The sequence below is a fragment of the Macaca fascicularis genome, chromosome 1, assembly GCF_037993035.2.
Source record: "Macaca fascicularis isolate 582-1 chromosome 1, T2T-MFA8v1.1".
Lineage (NCBI taxonomy): Eukaryota > Metazoa > Chordata > Mammalia > Primates > Cercopithecidae > Macaca > Macaca fascicularis.
In genome coordinates this window covers 38155238-38181296 of record NC_088375.1, presented here as the reverse complement: position 1 = coordinate 38181296, position 26059 = coordinate 38155238, and the positions used below count along the sequence as shown (strand labels likewise).

The 26059-nt window shown below is 38.1% G+C and overlaps 1 protein-coding gene across 3 annotated transcripts in view; it reads right to left on the bottom strand.

Moving 5' to 3' along the window:
* Positions 1-26059, bottom strand: part of XPR1 (xenotropic and polytropic retrovirus receptor 1) — a 257324-nt gene that overhangs the window by 200082 nt on the left and 31183 nt on the right. For all 3 annotated transcript variants that reach the window (XM_045399533.3, XM_045399577.3, XM_074027870.1), the window contains exon 2: positions 3559-3610. In XM_045399533.3, the coding sequence (XP_045255468.1) occupies positions 3559-3610 (52 nt within the window). The remainder of the gene's footprint in view (positions 1-3558; positions 3611-26059) is intronic.

Genomic DNA, 26059 nt, shown 5'->3' with positions numbered 1-26059 from the left:
AATCAAATACAGCACATAATTTATATATATATAATTTCAAAATTATCCTGGGAAAGAGGGAAGACAGACAGTTTAAAAAAAAAATAAAGATGTAAGGATGTGAGCATTTACCCAAGTAGATTAATTCCATAAAATTACTGAGACAGTAAACTGGGAGTAGGGAGCATGAGAAAAGGTAAAAGATATTTCAATTTATATTTTCCACAGTTCTATATCACTGAAAACTTGACACTTACAATGTCAAATGGGTACTATATGTAAGAATTGTTAAACTTAATTTATAAAGGTAAAAAATTATCTTGCCTCAGAACAACCCTGATTATTAAGGTATAATTGATTGACGCACTGATGGGAAACCTCCAGTTTGCAGTTTAATTTAATTTGTTACAAATATCAAGAGGTAGTATACTCACTGACATCAGGAATTTAAAAACCTCACAATTCTAGTCACTTTAATCCCCTAATCTACTGCCATGTATTCTATATTTACAAGTCTTTCTGCAGAAAAGCATAACAAAATAGTAAAAATTTAAATATGCCATTATTTAAAAAATCAATAGGCTAGGCACAGTGGCTCATGACTGTAATCCTAGCACTTGGGAGGCCAAGGTGGGTGGATCAGTTGAGGTCAGGAGTTCAAGACCAGCCTGGCCAACATGGCAAAACTGGCCAGGCAGGTCAACATGGCAAAACTCCATCTCTACTAAAAATACGAAAATTAGCTGGGCATGGTGGCAGGCGCCTATAATCCCAGCTACACAGGAGGCTGAGGCAGGAGAATCACTTAAAACCCCAGGAGGCGGAGGTTGCAGTGAGCCAAGATCACGCCACTGCAAGCCAGCCTGGGTGACAGAGCAAGGCCCTGTCTCAAAAAGAAAAAAAAAAAAGAAAAGAAAAATTAATAACATACTGTATAATCTGTAACACAGAATTCTAAGTCAATATCTCAGTCATATATTTCCAATGTAAATGGTTACACAAAAATACCAGCGATTACATAGAAGAGTAGGTAATGAAATGTATCAGAAATACCAGTGATTACATAGAAGAGTAGGTAATGATATACGTCAGAAATATATCAGAAATACCAGTGATTACATAGAAGAGTAGATAATCAAATGTATCAGAAATATATCTGAAATATATATTTACATATAAATTGATAAGGAATACCTGAGAGTAAGTCCTTATCTATATTATTTCAGAATATTAGCACTTCCTAGTTATAATCATAAAACATTTATTTTAAATAGAGATTTTTTTGCAATGTATAACTGATTCATTAAAATTCACTCTCAAAGGATGAAACAAAATAACTAGGAATTTGAATGTGTCTGTTTGAGTAATAGAGAGCAAATTAAAGTAAAATAATTTCTCAATATACTGAAATTGTTATGTTGACTTGCTTTTGAGAAAAAGCCCATTTTATCAATGAAGTTAAGGTAGTACCCTGAAATGTCCTACTAAGAAGAAAGTAATACTTCACTATAAAACTATAGTTGTATAGTATGTTTACATCAAAGTATAAAGAAAGAATGTGTGCAGATGTTTTTCTTGTGAAAGTAGTACATGTTCCTACAATACTTCCCCTATAACATGGTCCAAAGAAGTTAATGTCTCTGGACAATGAGAGAAAGAAAAGGCTCTTAACTATAAATATTTGTCATTTTGAACATATTTTCACAAAACTCAGTTTTTCTCTAATAACAGCTGAAAGAAAATTTTAAAATACTAGAAACATGCTCCAGCCTAAAAGGGATGAATAAATATCATCATCATTTTCAATATATCTCAGAGTATCTTTGCTGCAAACAGAATAGTAAAATAAGTGAACCAATATTAAAGCAAGTTACACAGGGTTAGGAATCAGTTCAGCTTCTACAGAATTTCATTTTTCTTATATTTTTTAAATAGTTAAAGGAGGTATTCTTTATAAGAGATAACCAAATAAAAAACTAAACATATTGATAAACCTTAAGTGTCCTGAGTTAAATATTAGAGAATTACATATATTATAGTCTAAAATTCAGTGACATGAAACTAACTGCCAATTCCTGACTTAATATAAGAGAAAAGATTTTTACATGTTCAGAGGAAATATGTTTTTAATTCAGAATGGTTTGAGATGAAAGATGGATATTTCTATATGACTGATGAAATGATACTTTTCACTATAAATCTACAGTTTTATTAAACAACTTCACTATCTGTTGTCATAAGAACAAGTCTCTAATAGCTTGTCACTAGAATAACTTCACAGAATTGGTGTCTTATAAAGATATTATTCTGTACATCCAACTTAGAATATTCTCGATACATATTTTTTCGCACTCAACTCTCATTTTAAAAACCTGATGTGGAATTTTAAAAGAATAAACTAGTTCAACCATTGTGGAAAACAATGTGGCGATTCCTCATGGATCTAGAACTAGAAATACCATTTGACCCACTGATCCCACTACTGGGGATATACCCAAAGGATTGTAAGTCATGCTGCTATAAAGACACATGCACACATATGTTTATTGCGGCACTATTCACAAAAGCAAAGACTTGGAATCAACCCAAACGTCCATCAGTGACAGACTGGATTAAGAAAATGTGGCACATATACACCATGGAATACCATGCAGCCATAAAAAAAGGATGAGTTCGTGTCCTTTGTGGATGCAGCTGGAAACCATCATTCTCAGCAAACTATCGCAAGAACAGGAAACCATCATTCTCAGCAAACTATCGCAAGAACAGAAAACCAAACTCCGCATGTTCTCACTCATAGGTGGGAACTGAACAATGAGATCACTTGGACACAGGAAGGGGATCATCACACACCGGGTCCTATTGTGGGGGGTGGGGGGGAGCGGGGAGGGATAGCATTAGGAGATATACCTAATGTAAATGAAGAGTTAATGGGTGCAGCACAACAACATGGCACATGTATACAGATGTAACAAACCTGCATGTTGTGCACATGTACCCTAGAACTTAAAGTATAATAATAAAAAAAAAAGAATATCCAGCCTCAGAAGGAACATTCTCCCTCAAGAACAGTTGTTGAATTAGCTCCTATTTACTGACATAAGAACATGTACACATGTATACATAAACATGCTTACACACACACACACACACACACATCGATTGTAAACATTCTCCATTGTTTTACTGGTCCCACTCTAAAGGCATGACATAAACAGAAAGGAAAAGCTGTGTTGTGCAAATTATGGACGAAGGAAGGACGGGAGGGGAGGGGAGGGGAAGTAAGGAAGCATTACAGAGAAAAACTTCTGACTAAACCAATACATATGATACACAGTCCTAAGATGACATAAGGACATAGTAAAAGATCTGTCATAGGGTAAAGGTGAACTAGACAAGAGAAAAATTTAGAATAAAATAGAAAATAATCATTATATATATTATTAAAAGGAAAAAAAGACCTATATAATAGGACAGTTTTAGTTTTATCATCATATTAGTTTTATACTCTGCAGTACAAAATATCTTTCCTTAAAAAGAGGTTTTCTGTGATTAAACTTAAGGGTTAATTCATCTTACCTTCCACAGAAGGTGCCTGGTCCTGAGCTGAATACAGCATATCCTTAAAAGCCTATTAGAAAGAAAGAAAAACAATATATGAAATCATGAGTAAGCTTTATACTGAAAGTATCTGAAGCTAAATAGTTCTTTTTCAATATTCAGTGAACACACATAGTTCCCTAAATTGATAAACACTTCAATTAACATTTATAAACTAAAATCCAAACATTATACCTTCACATCAGTCCAGTATTGTCCAATTTTTAGGATGAGGGCTAACTTGTATACTTTAAAATTAAGGAACAGCTGGAAAAGGATGAAAAATCACCTGAGAGATTATAAACTCTCTTGACTAAGAAAAAACACTGAAGAAAACAGAACAAAAGTCCTAGAGAAAAAAACTAGAAAACTGCATAAGAAACTATCAAGAATTGGATACAAGTATCTTTTTAAAATTGTAGTAAGGTATATGTAACGTAAAACTCACCATCTTAACCATATTTAAATGTACAGTTCAATAGTGTTAAGTACATTCACACTGTTGTGCAACCATTCTCCAGAACTCTTTTCATCTTCAATACTTTTTTTAATGAAATTTTATTTTTTATAGCCGGGCGTAGTGATGCACACCTGTAATCCTAGCTACTCAGGAGGCTGAGGTGGGAGGATCGCTTGAACCCAGGAGGCGGAAGTTGCAGTAAGTCAAGACTGTGCTACCACACCCCAGCCTGGGAGACAGACACAGAGTGTGCTACCACATCCCAACCTGGGAGACAGGTTAAAATGATGTTCATTTTAACCATCTCAAAAATAAATAAAAAATAAAAAAATAATTTTTTTAAGAAATTTTATTTTTAATCCACAAATAATAACTGTACATATGCCTGGGGTACACAGTGACATTTCAATACATATGGTCTATAGTGATCAGATCAGGGTAATTAGGATATCCATCATGTAAAACATCTATAATTTTTTGTATTGAGAACATTCAATATCCTCCTTCTAGCTATTTGAAACTATATACCATTGTTAACTATAGTCATCCTACAGTGGTACAGAACACTAGAATTTATTCCTCCTATCTAGCTGTGTAATTCTGTATCCTTTAACAAATCTCTCCCTATCCTCCCCCCTGCCCTCTTCCCTTCCCAGCCTCTAGTATCCTCTGCACTACTTTTTATTTCTATGAGATCAACTATTCTTAGGTTCCACATGTGAGTGAGAACACGTGGTGTTTAACTTTCTGTTCCTGGCTTATTTCATTTAACCTAATGTCTTCTAGTTCCATTCATGTTGTCACAAATAATAGAATTGCATCCTTCTTATACTGAATAATGTTCCTTTGTGTATATACACCACATCTTTAGCCATTCATCTGTTGTTGGACACTTAGGTTGATTCCCTATCTTGGCTATTGGCTAGTGTTGCAATAAGAATAGGGTACAGATGTCTCTTTGGTTTACTGACTTCCTTTCCTTTGAATACATGCCCAGTAGTGGCATTGCTGAATCATATCGTATTAATAGTTCTATTTGGGCCGGGCACAGTGCTCACACGCCTGCAATCCCAGCATTTCAGGAGGCCGAGGCGGGCGGATCACGAAGTCAAGAGATCGAGATCATCCTGGCCAACATGGTGAAACCTCATCTCTACTAAAAATACAAAAATTAGCTGGACATGGTGGCACGTGCCTGTAGTCCCAGCTACTCAGGAGGCTGAGGCAGGAGAATTGCTCGAACCTAGGAGGCAGAGGTTGCAGTGACCCGAGACTGCACCACTGCATTCCAGCCTGGCAACAGAGTGAGACTCCGTCTAAAAAAAAAAATTCTATTTGTAGTTATTTGAGGAATCTCCGTACTGTTCTCCATAGTAGCTGTACTAGTTTACATTCCTAACAACAGAGTATAAAACTTACTTTTTCTCTGCATCCTTACTAGCATTTTTATTGCTTTTTTGTTTTGTTTTGTTTTTTGCCATTTAGATAATAGCCTAACTGGGGTGAGATGATACCTTACTGTGGTTATGATTTGCATTTCTTTGATGAAGAGTGATGTTAAGCATTTTCTTCATTTATTTGTTAGCCACTTGTACATCTTCTTTTGAAAAATGTCTGCTCAGATCACTTGCCCACTTTTAAATCAATTTTTCTTTTGCTGTTAAGATGTTTGAGTTCCTTGTATATTCCAGATATTAATCCCCTGTAGTGTGAGTAGTATGCAAATATTTTCTCTTATTTTATAAGTTCTTTTTTCACTCTGTTGTTTCCTTTGCTGTCCAGGAGCTTTGTAGTTTGACATAAACCCGTTTTTGTTTTTGTTGCCTGTGATTTTAAGTTCTTACTCATGAAATCTTTTCCCAGACCAATGTCCTAAAGCATTTTTCAGTGGTGATCTGGAAAGTCTTCCCTAAGGTTTAGGACTATAAAGATAGTATGGTTTATAGTTTGCTTCCCCCCCACCTCAAAACCACACTCTAGATTAGCTAACAACTGTATTTAGGTAATTTGGATGGCTGCAGTTTAATCTCTCAATAAGTCATTGGGGAACAGGAACGAGAAATATTTCTCTATATCTATCAAAATGGTAAAAATCAATTCAGTGGATGAGGATATCCACAGTTTCAAAGCTTCAAATACCATCTAAACACTGGTGATGCCCATATTGGCCTATAGCAGAATTCCTCAAACTCAGTTAATATTAGCATTTTGGGCCAGATAATTCTTTGTTGTGGGGGCTGCTCTGTGCATTATAGAATTTTTAGTAGCATTCCTGGCATCCAGAGACCCATTAGATAACAGTACCAATCCCCACCCTCCAGCTGTGAAAACTAAACATTGCCGAATGTCCCTTGAAGTCAAAAACGTCCCTCCCCAGAACCAGCACAAATATTCAAGCATATAAATACCATAAAGGAAGAAGTAAACTTCCAGAGTAACCCACTCTTTCAAAGAAAAGAATACAGGTACTCAAGTCCAGTAAATTATATTCTTCCCAAGTGAATTTACTATTTGCTCTATTAGTGGCCGAACTGTCAGATCCATGACTAACCAGGCCTAATAATATAGACTAAAAAATTTCCAATGAAACAAGAGAAATTAAAATTTTTAAATCAATGCATTTTTGTTCATTTTAACCAAAGTTTTATTGAAATACTGGATGTACAAAAATGGAAAATGATGTATGTACAAAATTTTTTAATGTCACATATACTTAAATCCAAAAAATATTCAGTAATATTCACTACTTATACAGAATCTGAAGCAATACAAAAATGCAACTGAGGTATAATAAAAAATTAATATTTGGTCTTTGTGTCCAGTACCTGGCATAGAGCTCCAAAAGCCTTTGGAATGTACTGTCTTTTATATAGTAATGAGATAGCTCAATGGGAGGAAGTGGGACAAAGGGTCCTAATGAGATAGCTCAATGGGAGGAAGTGGGACAAAGGGTCCTAGATGCTTCATGGTGGCTGGTCACCAAAAAAAATCAAGTGATTAGAGGATTAGAACTTTCAGCCCCACCTCCAGACCTCTGAAGAATGGAGAAGGGTTGAAGATTGAGCTCAATCACTAGTAGAAAAGGATTTAATCAACTGTGCCTGTGTAATGAAACCACCATAAAAACCCTTAAACATCAAGGTTCAGAGAGCTTCCAAGTTAGTGAACACATGAATGTGCAGGCTGTGTGCCATCCCCATCCTATCATCTTGCACTGTGCATCTCTCCATTAGGCTGTTTTTAAGTTGTATCCTCTATAATAAATCTGTAATGGTAAGTACAGTGCTTTCCTAAGTACTGTGGGTAGTTCTAGCAAATTATCAAACCTGGAGGTGGGAATCATGGGACTCCTCAAATTTGCAGAGGCAGGAAGAAACTGAAAACACCTTTGCAAAAACTATAACTTAGAAAATTATTACAGTGCAACAGATCTGACCTAACCAACTCCACCTTGCTTCTAACCTCCATACTGTCCTTGTTCATTCCAGGGCATAGGCCAAACTAACTTTGGGAGGAACATAGTTTAGAGTTCTACTTTGAAACAAAGACGATATTAACCCTTTCCCAAAACAAACTACCTTCCTGCCTGGAGACTAGACTGTCTTTGTAGTACTAACTAGTCAAAAGATTAGAAATTATGGTTTAGAAGTCATGTAGCTGGAGGTTGCAAGATTCTGAACCTCTTCAAATTGCTCTTGGGGATAACATCACTATGACAAAACTAAGATCACTGCCTGAGACACTTTGCAGACCCTGTCCTCTGAGCTGGCACCACCCAGATCAATAAACTGGCTCATCTGGTATCGTGGTCCCCACTCAGGAACTGACTCAGCACCAAGAGGACAGCTTCGACTTTCTATGATTTCATCTCCAACCCAACCGATCAGCACTCCCGACTCACTGGCCCACTACCTACCAAATTATCCTTATAAACTCCAATCCCCGAATTTTCGGGGAGACTGATTTGAGAAATAATAAAACTCTGGTCTCCCGTGTAGCCAGTTCTATGTGAATTAAACTCTTTCACTATTGCAATTCCCCTGTCATAACAAATTGGCTCTGTCTAGGCAGTGGGCAAGGAGAAACACTTGGGCGGTTACAAAATGTGGGTAGCCCGGGCATCCCATTTGCAGCTAGCATCTTAAGCAGGGGCAGTCTTATGAAATGGAGCCCTTAAGCTGTGGGATCTGTACTACCTCCAGGTAATCAGTGTCAGAATTGAACTCAATTGTTGGACACCCAGCTAATGTTAGAAATTTGGTTTCTGGTGTCACAAAAAAGATAACACATTTGGTCCCAGAAGTGGTGTCATCAAACATCATACTATTCTGTTAAAACCAGAACCCCACCCCCGCCCACAAACAAAAAACACCACACCACAGATTAACCCTGTGGGGAAACCTTTATTAATGGACCACATCTTTTCTTTTATTTATTTATTTTTTTACTTTCAATATGTGAACCTTATGGTATGTGAATTATAACTCAAAGCAGTTATTTTCTTTAAAACATGACAAAGGAAAAAATGTTTCATTTTTAATAAAATAGTTGCTAAGGTCCACAATTAGATTCTGAGTTGTTATTATTATTATTATTATTATTGTACTTTAAGTTCTAGGGTACATGGGCACAACGTGCAGGTTTGTTATGTATGTATACGTGTGCCATGTTGGTGTGCTGCACCCATTAACTCGTCATTTACATTAGGTATATCTCCTAAATGCTATCCCTAACCCCTCCCCGTACCCCACGACAGGCCCCAGTGTGTGATGTTCCCCTTCCCGTGTCCAAGTGTTCTCATTGTTCAATTCCCACCTATGAGTGAGAGCATGCAGTGTCTAGTTTTCTGTCCTTGCGATAGTTTGCTGAGAATATTGGTTTCCAGCTTCATCCATGTCCCTACAAAGGACGTGAACTCATCATTTTTTATGGCTGCATAGTATTCCATGGTGCATATGTGCCACTTTTTCTTTTTTTTGTTTTTTTTTTTGTTTTTTTTTTTTTTTTTTGAGACGGAGTCTCGCTCTGTCGCCCAGGCTGGAGTGCAGTGGCCAGATCTCAGCTCACTGCAAGCTCCGCCTCCTGGGTTCACGCCATTCTCCTGCCTCAGCCTCCCGAGTAGCTGGGACTACAGGCACCCGCCACCTCGCCCGGCTAGTTTTTTGAATTTTTTTTTTTAGTAGAGACGGGGTTTCACCGTGTTAGCCAGGATGGTCTCGATCTCCTGACCTCGTGATCTGCCCGTCTCGGCCTCCCAAAGTGCTGGGATTACAGGCTTGAGCCACCGCGCCCGGCCGAGCCACCTTTTCTTAATTCAGTCTATCATTGACGGGCATGTGGGTTGGTTTCAAGTCTTTGCTATTGTGAATAGTGCCGCAGTAAACATATGTGTGCATGTGTCTTTATAGCAGCATGATTTATGATCCTTTGGGTATATACCCAGTAATGGGATGGCTGGGTCAAATGGTATTTCTAGTTCTAGATCTTGAGGAATCATCACACTGTCTTCCACAGTGGTTGAACTAGTTTACAGTCCCACCAACAGTGTAAAAGTGTTCCTATTTCTCCACATCCTCTCCAGCACCTATTGTTTCCTGATTTTTAATGATCACCATTCTAACTGGTGTGAGATAGTATCTCATTGTGGTTTTGATTTGCATTTCTCTGATGGCCACTGATGATGAGCATTTTTTTCATGTGTCTGTTGGCTGCATAAATGTCTTCTTTTGAGAAGCGTCTGTTGATATCCTTTGCCCACTTTTTGATGGAGTTTTTTTTTTCCTGTAAATTTGTTTAAGTTCTTTGTAGACTCTGGATAATAGCCCTTTGTCAGATGCGTAGATTATAAAAATTTTCTCCCACTCTGTAGGTTGCCTGTTCACTCTGATGGTAGTTTCTTTTGATGTGCAGAAGCTCTTTAGTTTAATTAGGTCCTATGTGTCAATTTTGGCTTTTGTTACCATTGCTTTTGGTGTTTTAGACATGAAGTCCTTGCCCATGCCTATGTCCTGAATGGTATTGTCTAGGTTTTCTTTTAGGGTTTTTATGGTATTAAGTCTAACATTTAAGTTTCTAATCCATCTTGAATTAATTTTTGTGTAAGGTGTAAGGAAGGGATCCAGTTTCAGCTTTCTACAAATGGCTAGCCAGTTTTCCCAGCACCATTTATTAAATAAGGAATTCTTTCCCCATTTCTTGTTTTTGTCAGGTTTGTCAAAGATCAGATGGTTGTAGATGTGTGGTATTATTTCTGAGGGCTCTGTTCTGTTCCATTGGTCTATATCTCTGTTTTGGTACCAGTACCATGCTGTTTTGGTTACTGTAGCCTTGTAGTATAGTTTGAAGTCAGGTAGCATGATGCCTCCAGCTTTGTTCTTTTGGCTTAGGATTGTCTTAGCAATGAGGGTTCTTTTTTGGTTCCATATGAACTTTAAAGCAGTTTTTTCCAATTCTGTGAAGAAAGTCATTGGTAGATTGATGGGGATGACATTGAATCTATAAATTACCTTGGGCAGTATGGTCATTTTCACAATATTGATTCTTCCTATCCATGATCTTCCATTTGTTTGTGTCCTCTTTTACTTCGTTGAGCAGTGGTTTGTAGTTCTCCTTGAAGAGGTCCTTCACATCCCTTGTAAGTTGGATTCCTAGGTATTTTATTCTCTTTGAAGCAATTGTGAATGGGAGTTCACTCATGATTTGGCTCTCTGTCTGTTACTGGTGTGTAGGCATGCTTGTAATTTTTGCACATTGATTTTGTATCCTGAGACTTTGCTGAAGTTGCTTATCAGGTTAAGGAGATTTTGGACTGAGATGATGGGGTTTTCTAAATACACAATCACATCATCTGCAAACAGGGACAATTTGACTTCCTCTTTTCCTATTTGAATACCCTTTATTTTTTCCTCCTGCCTGACTGCCCTGGCCAGAACTTCCAACACTATGTTGAATAGGAGTGGTGAGAGAGGGCATCCCTGCCTTCAAAAGGAACGCTTCCAGTTTTTGCCCATTCAGTATGATATTGGCTGTGGGTTTGTCATAAATAGCTCTTATTATTTTGAGATACATTCCATCAATACTGAATTTATTGAGAGTTTTTAGCATGAAGCGCTGTTGAATTTTGTCGAAGGCGTTTTCTGCATCTATTGAGATAATCATGTGGTTTTTGTCTTTGGTTCTGTTTATATGATGGATTACATTTATTGATTTGCATATGTTGAACCAGCCTTGCATCCCAGGGATGAAGCCCACTTGATCGTGGTGGATAAGCTTTTTGATGTGCTGCTGGATTCGGTTTGCCTGTATTTTACTGAGGATTTTTGCATCAATGTTGATGAGGGATATTGGTCTAAAATTCTCTTTTTTTGTTGCGTCTCTGCCAGGCTTTGATATCAGGATGATGCTGGCCTCAAAAAATGAGTTAGGGAGGATTCTCTCTTTTTCTATCAATTGGAATAGTTTCAGAAGGAATGGTACCAGCTCCTCCTTGTACCTCTGGTAGAATTTGGCTGTGAATCTGTCTGGTCCTGGACTTTTTTTGGTTGGTAGGCTATTAATTACGGCCTCAACTTCAGAGCCTGTTACTGGTCTATTCAGGGATTCAACTTCTTCCTGGTCTAGTCTTGGGAGGGTGTATTGACCACATCTTTTCTAAGATTACATTACATTTTCTAAGATCACATTCTTAAACATGTTATTAATTCAACATACAAACATGTTTAAGAATACCCTGTAAATATGAGGCTGAATATGACAAAATTATGAAACCTCTTCTTAAAATATATATATACTCAGTATTTTCTTTATAATTTCATGTGTCTCAGGGAACATTAACTAACTGCCAGACTAAAATAAGGGGTTAGTCAAGAAGAGCTTATCAAACATCAGAAAGTCTTTTGTACCCACATTAGAATTTGATATTAAAGTCCTCTACAAGTGGCCGGGCGCGGTGGCTCAAGCCTGTAATCCCAGCACTTTGGGAGGCCGAGACGGGCGGATCACGAGGTCAGGAGATCGAGACCATCCTGGCTAACACCGTGAAACCCCGTCTCTACTAAAAATACAAAAAACTAGCCCGGCGAGGTGGCGGGCGCCTGTAGTCCCAGCTACTCCGGAGGCTGAGGCAGGAGAATGGCCTAAACCCGGGAGGCAGAGCTTGCAGTGAGCTGAGATCCGGCCACTGCACTCCAGCCCGGGCTACAGAGCAAGACTCCGTCTCAAAAAAATAAAAAATAAAAAAATAAAGTCCTCTACAAGTATAGAGTGGTGGTAATATTTTGGTTCTTCAATAGAATATTTCCAGAAGGTCAATGAACAAAAGACTGCTAAAATCAGAGTAAATCTCTAGAAGTTAAAAACAAAAAAGTACTAGAAAAATGTAAGGAGAAAGGAACAAATTGATCCAGCCAGAGAATAGTTACAGAAATAAATCCATTACGGGAACAAATAATATCAGAGATTCAAATGTTTGAATGAAGTTCTTCCACTTCTTGGGTATACTAGGAATGTGTAGCAAAATTAAATAATGCTATCAGGAACCAAATACATCACCAGTGACTTGCAATGACTTGTACACAGTAGACGCTCAATAAATATTGAATTCAAAAGCATTCCATCTCTGGAGAAATTACTTCAAAGATGATTAACAAAGCACATTAGAATCTCTGGCATGTAATACACATAAATTTAATTTGCAAAAGGAAACCTTTCCAAATTAAATTCTGAAGACGATGAATTTGAATTTTATAAGGAGAAAAATGATAGTCTTCATTCTGATTATAAAACTGAATCAAAGTTTCGTTTAAGTCAAGACAAATCTCACTGAAATCATAGGGAACTCTTTTCGCTTCTTACTACTTTGTGTTCATCTGATTAAGAGGCCCTATATTTTTGGTAGTAATGATCTCTAAAAGAATTCCATAAGTAAGATAACATTCTAGGCCTGTGACAAGAGAATAGTCCCCAATTAGAAACAAGGGGGGAAACAAACCCTCTAAAGTATTGTCTTTATTCTTACCTATGGACCGTTTGTCTATGAGTCACCCAGACCACATGCCTGGGTTGGGAGCAATACATCCAAGTCACAAAACAACAAATTAAAAGAGTTTCCTCAACTCATGCTGTTTAAGGAAATCCAGCACTTTATATAAAACTCTGAATTTGTACAGTAAATAAATCAATATGTATTCATATGCATTACATGAGTTCTTTGATTTCCAAAGGATTAAAAGCAATCCTTTGCATCAGCATTCCTACTCTAATTTCTGTTATTTCTGTTATAATTGTGAAAGGAAAATAAAAACTTGCGACCCCAATTCACTATGCCAAAAGAAAAAAATTAAGCTGAAAGCTAAGTAACGCAAGAAAAGGCCTTTCCTTTTGTTCCTTGGCAGATAGCTACAGATAAAAGGTTAAATATCTCCAGAGGTAGCTACTCTATGTTCTCCTTATCTTGTGTAAAGTGCTGCTTTACTGAGCATGAGACTAATACATAATTGACTATTCCCCTGTCTGCTCCTTTTCTCTTGCAACATGGGGATTACCATACCCTCCCTCTTTCTCCTCCAGTCCATTTTTTCCCTTTAAATATTGAAGCCCTCAGAATTATCTTTGGAGAAAGGCACAGACCACAGTTTCTGTGATTCTGTGTTTATTTCTTCCAGGCATGTCTTCAACTTGGTAAAATAAACTTCTAAATTGGTTAAGACATGTCTCAGATACTGTTTGGTTTATATATTGTTATTAAAATATATATAAACGTAAACTAGGACAAACTCCTAGTACTTATAACAACTCATATAACAGTAAAATCTTACAAACTGAATCCAAAGATAACCACAAACCAATAATATTCAACCAACAACACTACCATGACAGGAAAAAAGATGGTGTTTGGCTAAAACAAAATCTAAAATTGTAACATGAATGTGGTGTTGACTGCCAACATACACGTTCTTTTGAGCTTGGAATGGCTATATTACTGTGTCAAATGTGATGTAATTGTACAAGTACTTGTCTTTACAGTGAGGCAACAAAACAGAATGGCTGGGAGCTATGATGTCACACAATGTCTACGAAAACTAACTCTTAGCCAGGCATGGTGGTATGTATTTGAAGGCCCAGCTTCTAAGGAGGCTGAGGCAGGACTACTTGAGCCTGGGAGTTCAAGTCCAGCCTTCACAACATAGCAAAACCCTGTCTCTTTAAAAAAAAAAAAAAAAAAAAAAAGTTGGCTGGGTGTGGTGGCTCATGCCTATAATCCAAGCACTTTTGGAGGCCAAGGCAGCTGGGTCACCTGAGGTCAGGAGTTCGATACCAGCCTGGCCAACATGGTGAAACCTTGTCTCTACTAAAAATACAAAAATCTGCCTCTGCCAGGGTGGCGGGCACCTATAATCCCAGCTACTCGGGAGGCTGAGGCAGCAGAATCACTTGAACCTGGGACGCAATGGTTGTGGTAAGCTGAGATCGTGCCACTGCACTCCAGCCTGAGCAACAGAGCAAGACTCCATCTCAAAAACAAAAACAAACAACAACAACAACAAAAATTGTGTAACCTTAGGAAAATTAACTTCTGTGTACTTTAGCACCCTCATCTATAAAACAGGAACAGCGATGGCACATATCACACAAGTCTTTAATGAGGACTATCAAAAAAACTCTTAAAACAATATTAAGTTTGATTCATGATGATACATGAAGAACACTTAGAATAGTGCCAAGAACATGGAAGATGCTCAAAATGTTAGCTAACAGAATATGAACTACCACAAAACTTACATCACAATGTTGTGACATTATTTGACCCTGTATTGTCCACAAATGCATCATTTATGCATGAGGTATGTCTCAGTTCTTTTAAGCTCATCACAAAGAAGTACGGTTCTATCCGGAACCAATAGCAAAACAAGCATACACAAGGGCACTGCAATCTACTGGTATTACTGGTTTATTAAATGGTCCTCTAGATCAGTGGTCCCCATCCCCAACCCTTTTGGCTCCAGGGACTGGTTTCATGGAGGACAATTTTTCCAAAGACTGGGTTGGCAGGGGAAATGAAACTGTTCCACTTCAGATAATTAGTTAGATTCTCATAAAAAGCGCACAACCTAGATCCCTTACGTGCACAGTTCACAATAGGGGTTGTGCTCCTGTGAGAATCTAATGCCGTAGCTGATGTGACAGGAGGCAGAGCTCAGGCAGTAATACATGCTGCTTATCTCCTGCTGTGTGGCTTGGTTCCTAACAGGCCATGGACCAGTACTGGTCTGCGGCCTGGGGGTTGGAGACCCCTGATCTAGATGATAAAAAATATGTTCCTACTTTATTTTTAGATGATTGCTGATGTGAACACACAATATCTTTCATTCTCATAGGAAACCTACAGACTCCAAAGAAAATATATGCAGATCCCAGTTTGAGTATGATTTTAATAATAATGTATCCTAATTATATTATTCAATCTAAAAAATTATTTAAATTTTGTACAATATACCTTTTTTTGTACAAATAGGGTTTAGTTAAAAGTTAACATGTATATTCAATGAGAATAAATTTCTTATGTTGTTCATTTTTAATAACCCACATTAGATCATCTCTAATCTCCTTTCCAAGGCACAAATGTGTTTCACAGACCATTTAAAGGAGATCCGAAGCTAGAAAAACTCCTACTTCCTATCAGCTAACCATTGCCTCATACACAACATACTATAAATATTATGACAATCATCAACAAAACATCTACTGTTATGTTGCTCTCATTCGCTTCAACAGTCATTCAAAGTTAGCACTTTACAATCTACTGGATTAATAAATAATAAAATAAATAAAGACAAGCATATTAAGAGAAAGGGCAAGGAATATTTGTTCACATAAACCTTAAAGGAGTCATAATCCCTGTTAATAATGTTTCACAACTGAATAAAATTACATCAGATACTTTTTTATTTGAACAACCTTTCCAAATGGAAACCTTGAGAAATAAAATTTGAATATATTATTTTAAATATGTGCATATGTGCTCATCTACAATACCCTAGAAATATTCCCCAATTATCTTTTTCAGTTTCCACTTCCTCTTTTTGTATTCTCTTTTTAAGTTACTTCACCAGAAATATTGGGTGAATAATGCACAAGTCAGTTACATCTAATATGGTTTGTCTCATCATCTGAAAATTAGAAATGTTTTCCTAATACTAAAATAAACAGGACAGTTTTGTAAATCAAATTATAAACCTCAAAAGAGGACATCTAGCATTCCCATGTGTACTGTACAAAGAATCAACATACTAAATAATCTTCATTTCTATCCCAAAATATGAATAAATTTACTTAGCTTTGGTTCTGATGATAGAAATAATCAGCAAAGCCAAGAAAAACTCTTACACAAATTATCATATTAAAATTTAACATTAATATACTCTTGTACATACTTAACAAGCCAAAGCCTAGAGTATATAAGCATTAAGCCTGACTCATTTTCATGGAATTTAAAAGAACCCAGTCAGTAAATGGCAATTCAATATGGAGAAGTTGTTACGACACTAAAATTTTATTGAATTGATTAAACTAAATGTATATTAAATATATAAGATATACGTAATTTGTAATAGGAGGAATTAATTTGGAATATGTCATGTTATATTCACACTTACAAATTTTTGCACTAATATTCCCTGACATCTTCCGACATGGCTTTTATTCTTTCCATGTGGGTATCTCCTGAATCTAGATCCTTGGCCACATGTCTGATAACACAAACTCACAATGTTCAAAATTCAATTCATTTTCTTCTCAAGGCTTTATTTCTGTTAATGTCATCACCAGTATCTAAATCACACAGATTAATAATCTCGGTCAAAACAGTCTCACTCATTCAACAAATATTTAAGAATATATTGGCTAGACATGGTGGCTCACACCTGTAATACCAGCAAAACTCTGTCTCTTTAAAAAAAAAAAAAAGAAAAAAAAAAAGTTGGCTATGTGCGGTGACTCACACCTGTAATCCCAGCACTTTGGGAGGCCGAAGCAGGTGGATCACAAGGTCAGGAGCTCAAGACCAGCCTGGCCAACATGGTAAGACCCCGCCTCACTAAAAATACAAAAATTAGCTGGGTGTGGTACAGACACTTGTAATCCCAACTACTTGGGAGGCTGAGGCAAGAGAATCATTTGAACCCAGGAGGTGGGGGCTGCAGTGAGCCAAGATCGCGCCATTGCACTCCAGCCTGGGCGACAGGGTGAGACTCCGTCTCAAAAAAACAACAACAACAAAAAGAATATATTATGTGCCAGGCACTGTACTAGACACTTCGGATATATCATGAGGAAAATAAAAAACACTGCCCTAGTGTAGTTAACATTATTACATTTTCCTTCTTTCCACTCATGCATGTACAGATCTGATACAGTCAATTCCACTGCCACATCCTCTTTTGCCTTCATACTCTCCTATCCTTCTACCTAAACTATTTCAACAGAATTTTAACTGGTTTAACCACCATGAGTTTTCATCTCTCTCACACATCTTATAAAATGCTGTCAAATCAATCTTTCCAAACCAGCAGCCTCATTCTCCTACCCAAAAACTTGCAAAGATTTCCTCATGGCCACAAAATAAAGTCTATACTCCTCTGCTGGCCTCTAAAACACAAGAGAATGGTCCAATCCACCTTTCTAGGCTTATCTTTCAAAATGGAGAAAACCACTTTGATTTTCATAATCTAACCCTCAAAACAAAATAAATTACATATTACTCATTTTAGAGACCTCAGTATTTCTTCTATCTTTGCCTTTTTTTTTTTTTACTGTTGCCTCCACCTGGAATCCCTTCCCTTTACCCCTATCTTTTAACCCATCTTGTAAATCTTAACCATCCTTCAAGATCCAGGTCAAATTTCCAACATAGTCAAAGTGCTAAAAGAGAAAAAGCTATCAACCAAGAATCCTATATTCAGCAAAAATGTCCTTCAAAATTGAGGGAGAAATTAGGACATTCTCAAACAGCCGAAGAAGTTTGTTACTACTAGGTTTGCCCTGTAAGAAACAGTTAAGGGAATCCTACAAAATGAAATTAAAGAACACTGGACAGTAACTCAAAGCTGTATAAAGAAATAAAAGATCTCAATAAAGATAAATATACAGGCAGTTATAAAAGCTGGTATTATTGTTAACAATGGTTTTTAACTATATTTTTGTTTTCTACATGATTTAAGAGTCTAACACATTCAAAAGAATTATTGTTTTAAGTTTCTGGGCACACAGCCTACAAAAATATAATTTTATGACATCTGCACAACTGAAAGTGATGGAGATGGAACTGTAAAGAAGCAGTTTTTGTATGCTATTAAAGTTAAGTTGGTAAAAATTCAAATTACAGTGTTTTAACTATAGGATGTTAAATGTATTCCTCATCATAACCACAAAGAAAATATTTATAGTGCATACATAAAAGCAAATGAAAAAGAAATGTAAACATTTCACTACAAAAAAAATCAACTAAACACAGAAGGAGGAAATGAGGGCCAAAAAAATCTATAAAGAATACATAAAATTGGAAAATGATGTAATTACACCTTATCAGTAATTACTTTAGATGTAAATGAATTAAATTCTCCAATTAAAAAAACAGAGATTGGCAGAATAGATAAAAACACATGCTCCAACTATAAGCTGTCTACAAGACACTCAGTTTAGATCTAAAGACACAAACAGATTGAAAGTGAAAGGATGGAAATAGATACTCTGTACAAATAGTAACAACAAAGATTTTAAGAAAAACCTAAATGACACAAAGGAGAACATCATATTTTTTTAAAGGTTCAATACAGCAAGAAAATATAACATTTACAATAGTCACCCCTCATCCAGTTTCACTTTCCAGAGTTTTGCCCATAGTACAGTACATTGAGATATTTTAAGACAGAGAGACCACATTCACATAACTTTTATCATGGTATATTGTTGTAACGGTTCTATATTATTATTAGTTATTACTGTTAATCTCTTACTGTGCCTGCTTTATAAATTAAACTTCATCATACATATATATGTATGGGAAAAAACATAGTACCTATAGGGTTTGGTACTATCCATGGTTTCAAGTATCCACTGGGGGTCTTGGAACATCCCCCGTGGAGAAGCAGGAACTACTGTATAAACATTTATACACAGTGGCTCACATCTGTAATCCCAGCACTTTGGGAGGTCAAACCAGACGGATCACCTGAGGTCAGGAGTTCAAGACCAGCCTGGTCAACATGGTGAAACTCCGTCTCTACTAAATGGTGGTGCGTGCCTGTAAATCCCAGCTACTCAGGAGACTGAGGTGGGAGAATCGTTTGAACCTGGAAGGTGGAGGTTGCAGTGAGCTGAGATTGTGCCACTGCACTCCAGCCTGGGAGACATAGCGAGACTCCATCTCTTAAAAAAAAAAAAAAAAAAAATTATACACTAAAGACAGACCATCAGAATATATGGAGCAAAAATTAACAGAATTAAAGAGAGAAAAATAGATACTTACACAATAATAGCTGGAGACTTCAATATCCCCCGACCAGTAACAGATAAAGTAACCAGACAGTAGACATACATGTAACACTCTATCCAATGAAAACAGCATACGCACTCTTTTCAAGTGCATGTGGTACATTTTCCAGGACTGATTATTTGTTAGGCCAGAAATTAAGCCTCAATACCTTTTTTTTTTTTTTTTTTTTTTGGACAGAGTTTCGCTCTTGTTGCCCAGGCTGGAGTGCAATGGTGCGATCTCAGCTCTCTGCAACCTCCACCTCCCGGGTTCAAGCGATTCTCCTGCCTCAGCCTCCCAAGTAGCTGGGATTACAGGTGCCTGTCAGCAACCCAGCTAATTTTTACATTTTTAGTAGAGATAGGGTTTCACCATGTTGGCCAGGCTGCTCCTGAACTCCTGACCTCAGGTAATCTACCCACCTCAGCCTCCCAAAGTGCTGGGATTATAGGTGTGAGCCACCACGCTCGGTCTCAATAGACTTTAAAAGAGATAATCATACAAAGAAAGTATTTTCTCTGATCACAACAATATGAAATTAGAAATCAATCAACAGAAATAAAACTTGAAAATTCATAAAATTGTGGAAAGAAAACAACACATACTTCGATAACTCATAGATCAAAGAAGAAAACACAAGGAAAATTGTAAAATATTTATAGAGGAATGAAAATAAAAACACAACATACCAAAATCTGTAAGACACTGTGAAAGCAGTGTTAGGGGCAAATTTATAGTTGTGAATGGATTTCAAATTCAAATCTCAAATGGATTTCAAACCTAACGTGACAACTTAAGGAACTAGAAAAAGAAGAACAAACTAAACCCAAAGGTAACAGAAAGAGGGAAACAGGCTGGGTGCAGTGGCTCACGCCTGTAATCCCAGTGCTTTGGGAGGCTGAGGCAGGCAGATCACTTGAGGTCAGGAGTTCAAGACCAGCCTGGCCAACATGGTGAAACCCCGTCTCTACTAAAAACCAACAAATCAGCCAGACATGGTGGCATATGCTTGTAATCCCAACTACTTGGGAGGCTGAGGCAGGCGAATTGCTTGAGCCCAGAAGGTGGAGGTTGCAGTTGGCCGAGATCACACCACTGTACTCCAACCTAGGCAACAGAGCAAGACTCTGTCTCAAAAAAAAAAAAAAAAAAAAAAAAGATAGAGGGAAATAAATATGAGAGCAAAGATAAATAAAATAGAGAATAGAAAAACAATAGAGAAAAATTAATGAAACCAAAAGTCGGTTCTTTGAAATGATTGACAAAACTGACAAACCTTTAGCTAGATGGACTGAGAAATAAGAGAGAGAAGACTCAAGTTACTAAAATCAGAAATGAAAGTAGGGACATTACTACTGATTCCATAGAAATAAAAAGCATTATAAAAGAGTACTGTGAACAACTATGCACCAACAAATTGGATAATCCAGATGAAACGGACAAATTCCTAGGAACACAAAACCTGTTAAGACTAAGCCATGAAGAAACAGAAAATCTGAATAGATCTATAATTAGTAAGAAGATTGACTCCATAAAAAGAAAAGCCCTGGATTTCATGGCTCTTTGGTGAATTCTACCCAACATTTAAAGAATACCAACCCTTCCCAAACTTTTCCAAAAACTGAACAGGAGGATATCCTTCCTAACTCATGCTATGAGGCCAGTATTACTTTGATACCAAAGTCAGACAAATACACTACAAGAAAACAAAACTATAGACAAATATCTCCAATGAACTTTAATGCAAAAATCCTCAACAAAATACCATAAAACCAAATTCAGCATCATATTAGAAGGATTATACGCCATGACCAAGTGGGATTTATTGCTAAAATGAAGTTATTCCTGTGTTGAAATGATGGCTCAACATAGGGAAATCAACCAATGCAACATACCACATTAACAGAATGAAGGGGGGATATCACATGATCATTTCAATTGATAAAGAAACACATTTAACAAAATCATGATTTAAAAAAAAATTCAAAAGACTAGGTATAGAAACTACCTCAAGATAATAAAGCCGTATCTGAAAAACCCACAATGAGTTGTGAAAGAAGACTGAAATTTGGCCAGGCTCAGTGGCTCACGCCTGTAATCCCAGGGTGGGGAGGCCAAGGCAGGCAGATCGCTTGAGTTCAGGAGTTTGAGACCAGCCCATGCAACATAATGAAACCCTGCTGCTACAAAAAAAAAAAAAAAAAAATACAAAAATTAGCTGAGTATGGTACGCACCTGTAGTTCCAGCAACTCGGGAGCCTGAGGTGGCAGGAAAACTTAAGCCTGGGAGGTGGAGGTTGCAATGAGCCAAGATTGCACCACTGCACTCCAGCCTGGGTGACAGAGTGAGACCCTGTCATAAAAAAAAAAAAAAGACTGAAAATGGTTTCCTCTAAGATCAGGAACAAGGAAAGGATGCCCATTTTCATCATTTGTGTTCAATGTAAGTTCTAGACGGGGCAATTAGGCAAGAAAAAGAAATGAGACATCCAAACTGGAAAGTGAAATTATCTCTATTTGCATATGCTAATTTTACATGTAGCAAACCCTAAAGATTCCATACCAAAAAAATAAAAACTAATCAATGAATTCAGCAAAGTAGCTGATACAAAGCTGACGCAAAGTGGGATATGAAGTCAACATGCAAAAATCAGTTGCATTTCTATACACTAACAACCAACAATCTGAAAAGGAAACAAATTGCAGAAACAATCTGAAAACGAGAGCAATTCCATTTAACAATAGCATCAAAAAGAATAAAATACTTAGTAATTAATTTACCCAAAAAAGGGAAAGACTTGTACAATACAAACAAGAAAATCTTGCTGAAAGAAATGAAAGACAAATAAATGGAAACGCATCCCACGTTCATGTGTATCATAAGACTTAATATTGTTAAGATGCCAATACTACTTAAAGCGATCTACAATTCAGTTCAATACTTATCGAAATCCTAAACATTTTTCTTGCAGAAACAGAAAAAACCCATTATGAAATTCAAATGGAATATCAAGGGACGCTGAACAGCTACAAGAATCTTGGAAGAAGCACAAAGCCAGAGGACTCACACTTCCTGATTTCCAAACTTACTACAAAACTACAATAATCCAAATAGTATGGTAGTGACATAAAGTTAAACCAATGGAATAGAGAGTTCAGAAATAAACCCTCCTATAAATGGTCAAACAAATTTTGATGAAGGTGCCAAGATCATTTAATGTAGAAAACAGTCTTTTCAACAAATAGTATTGGGAAAATTGGATATCTACACCCAAAAGAAGGAAGGTGAACCCTTACCTAACACCGCACACAAAAATTAACTCAAAAATCATAGTTGGGGAGGCGGAGCAAGATGGTAGAACAGAAGCCTCCATCAATCATCATCCCCACAGGAACATCAAATTTAATGACTATCTACACAAAAAAGCCTTCATATGAATCAGAAATCAGGGGAGTAAACACAGTAACTGGTTTTTACTTCATATCACTGAAAGAGGTACTGAAGAAGGCAGGAAGGACAGTCTTGAATTGCTGACACTACCCCTCCCCTATCCCCCCCAGTGTGGCCAGCTGTGTGGCACAGACAGAGAATCTCTGCACTTGAAGGAGGGAGAGAGTGCAGCAATTGTGAGACTTCACATTGGAACCCAGTGCTGCCAACACCAGGCTGAATTCAGCCAGCACCCATGGAGGGAGCATTTAGTCCAGCCCTAGCCATAGGGGAATCGTCTATCCTAGTAGCAGGAACTTGAGTTTCAGCAAGCCTTGCCACCAAGGGCTAAAGTGCTCTGGCACTCTAAATAAACCTGAAAGACTGTCTAGGCCAGTGGTTCCCAAACCCCAGGCCCTGGACCAGTACTGGTCTTTGGCCTGTTAGAAACCAGGCCACATAGCAGGAGGTAATATGGTTTGGCTGTGTCCCCCACCCAAAATCTCATCTTGAATTGAAATTCCCATAATCCCCACATGTCAAGGGTGCAACCAGGTGGAGGTACTTGGATCATGGTGGTAGTTTTTCCCATGCTGTTCTTGCGATAGTGAGTGAGTCTCATAAGGTCTGATGGTTTTATAAGCGTCTGGCATTTCCTTTGCTTGCACTCACTCCATCCTGCCACCCTTTGAAGAAGGTGTTTACTTCTCCTTTGTCTTCCACCACAATTGTAAGTTTCCTAAGGCCTCCTCAGCAATGGGGAACTGTGAGTCAATTAAACCTCTGTCCTTTATATTATTAATAAATTACCCAGTCTTCAGTATTTCTTCATAACAGTGTGAGAATGGACAAACACAGGAAGTGAGAAGTGGCCAAGTGAGCATTACCGCCTGAGCTCCACCTCCTGTCAGATCAGCGGCAGCATTAGATTCTCACAGGAGCATGAACCCTATTGTGAACTGCACATGGAAGGAATCCTAGGTTGTGTGCTCCTTGTGAGAATCTAATGCCTGATGATCTGAGGTAGAACGGTTTCATCAAGAAACCATTTCTCTTCCTCTACCCCATGGAAAAATTGTCTTCCATGAAACTTGGCCCTGGTGCTAAAAATGTTGGGGAATGCTGGTCTAGGCCACAAGGACTGCAACTCTTAGGCAGGACCTAGTGCTGTGCTAGGATCAGAGCCAGTCAACTAGGAGGACACGTGACCTAGTAAGACAGCAGCCAGGGCAACTAAGGGGGTGCTCATGTCATCTGTCCCCCAGTGCCAGGCAGCAAGGCTTGAAGCTCCAAAAGAAACTCCTTCCTTCTGTGTGAAGAGAGAATAGGGAAGAGTAAAGAAGACTTCATCTGGCAACTGGGATACCAGCTGAGCTACAGTAGGAAAAGACACTGGGCAGTGTCATGAGGCCCCCCATTCCAGGCCCTGGCTCTCAGACAACATTTCTAGACACACCCTGGACCTGAAGGGAAACAGCTGCCTTGAAGAGAAAAACCTAGTCCTGGCAGGATTCATCATCTGCGGAACACAGAACCCGGTGTAAACAGGTAGTATACACCACGGGCCTTGGGTGAGACTGAGACATGCTGGCTTCACGTGTAAGCCAGCACATTCATAGCTCTGGTGGCTATGAGGAGAGACCACTTCAGCTTGAGAAAAACAGGGGGAAGAACAAAAGGAACTTTGTCTTGAGCTTAGGTACCAGCTCATCCACAGTAGGAAAGAGCACTAAGCAGGCTTTTGGGGTCCCCAATTCCAAGCCTTGGCTCTTAGACAGCATCTCTAGACCTACCCTGTGCCAGAGGGGAGGCCACTGCCCTGAAACATGAGTCCTGGGTCTGGCAGCATTCACCACAAACTAACTGAAGAACCCTTGGGCCATAAGTGCACATTGGTGGTATCCTGGCAGTACTTCCTGTGGCCCTATAGTGTTGGTGGACATGGGGAGACTCCTCTGCCTGAGAAAAGGGAAGGAAAGAGTAGAAAGAACAGTGGTTTCAGCGCCAGCTCAGCTGAGGTAGAATAGAGCACCAGGTAGATTTCTAAGGTTTCAGAATACAGGCCCTGGCTCCCAGACGGCATCTCTGGACCTGCCCGGGGCCTTGGGGAACTTGCCACCCTTAAGGGAAGAACACAAGCCTGGCTGGCTTCACTACCTGCTGAATATACAGCCCTAGGTCCTTGAGCAAATATAGGTAATAGACAGGTGGTGGTTACAGCAGTCCTTCAGAAACACCCAGTGTTGTGCTAGCTTCGGGTCTGACGCAGTGTGGTCCCAGTGATGGTGGCCCAAGGGGTGCTTGCGTCACCCATCCCCAAGCTCCAGGCACCTCAGCACAGAAAAAGAAACTCTTGTTTTTCTGGGAGAAAGTAAAAGATGAGAACAAGAGTCTCTACCTGGCAATCCAGAGAATTCTTCTAGATCTTATCCAACACCACCAAGGTGGTACACTCTATGAGTCTACAAGAACCACAATGTTACTGGGCTTGGGGAACCCCCCAATGCAGATACAGATGCAGTGACTAAAAACTTGTATCACTACACCCAAGTCTCTTTGAATACCTGGAAAACCTTTGCAAAAAGGGTGGGTATAAACAAGCCCAGATTGCAAAGACTGCAATAAACAACTCTTGAATGTCCAGACACCAATGAACAATCCACAAGCATTAAGACATCCAGGAAAATATGACCTCGCCAAAGGAACTAAATAAGGCACCAGGAACCAATCCCAGAGAAATGGAGATATGTGATCTTTCAGAGAGAATTCAAACCAGCTGTTTTGAGGAAACTCCAAGAAATTCAAGATAAAGCAGAGAAGGAATTCAGAAACTTATCAGATAAATTTAACAAAGAAATTGAAATAATCAGAAAGAATCACACAGAAATTGTGGAGCTGAAAAAGCAACTGACATACTGAAGAATGCATTAGAGTCTCTTAATAGCAGAAGTGATCAAGCAGAAAAAAATTAGTGAGCTTAAAGACAGGCTATTTGTAAACACATAGCAGAGATGAAAGAAAACGGAATAAAAAAGAGTAAAGCATGCCTACAAGATCTAGA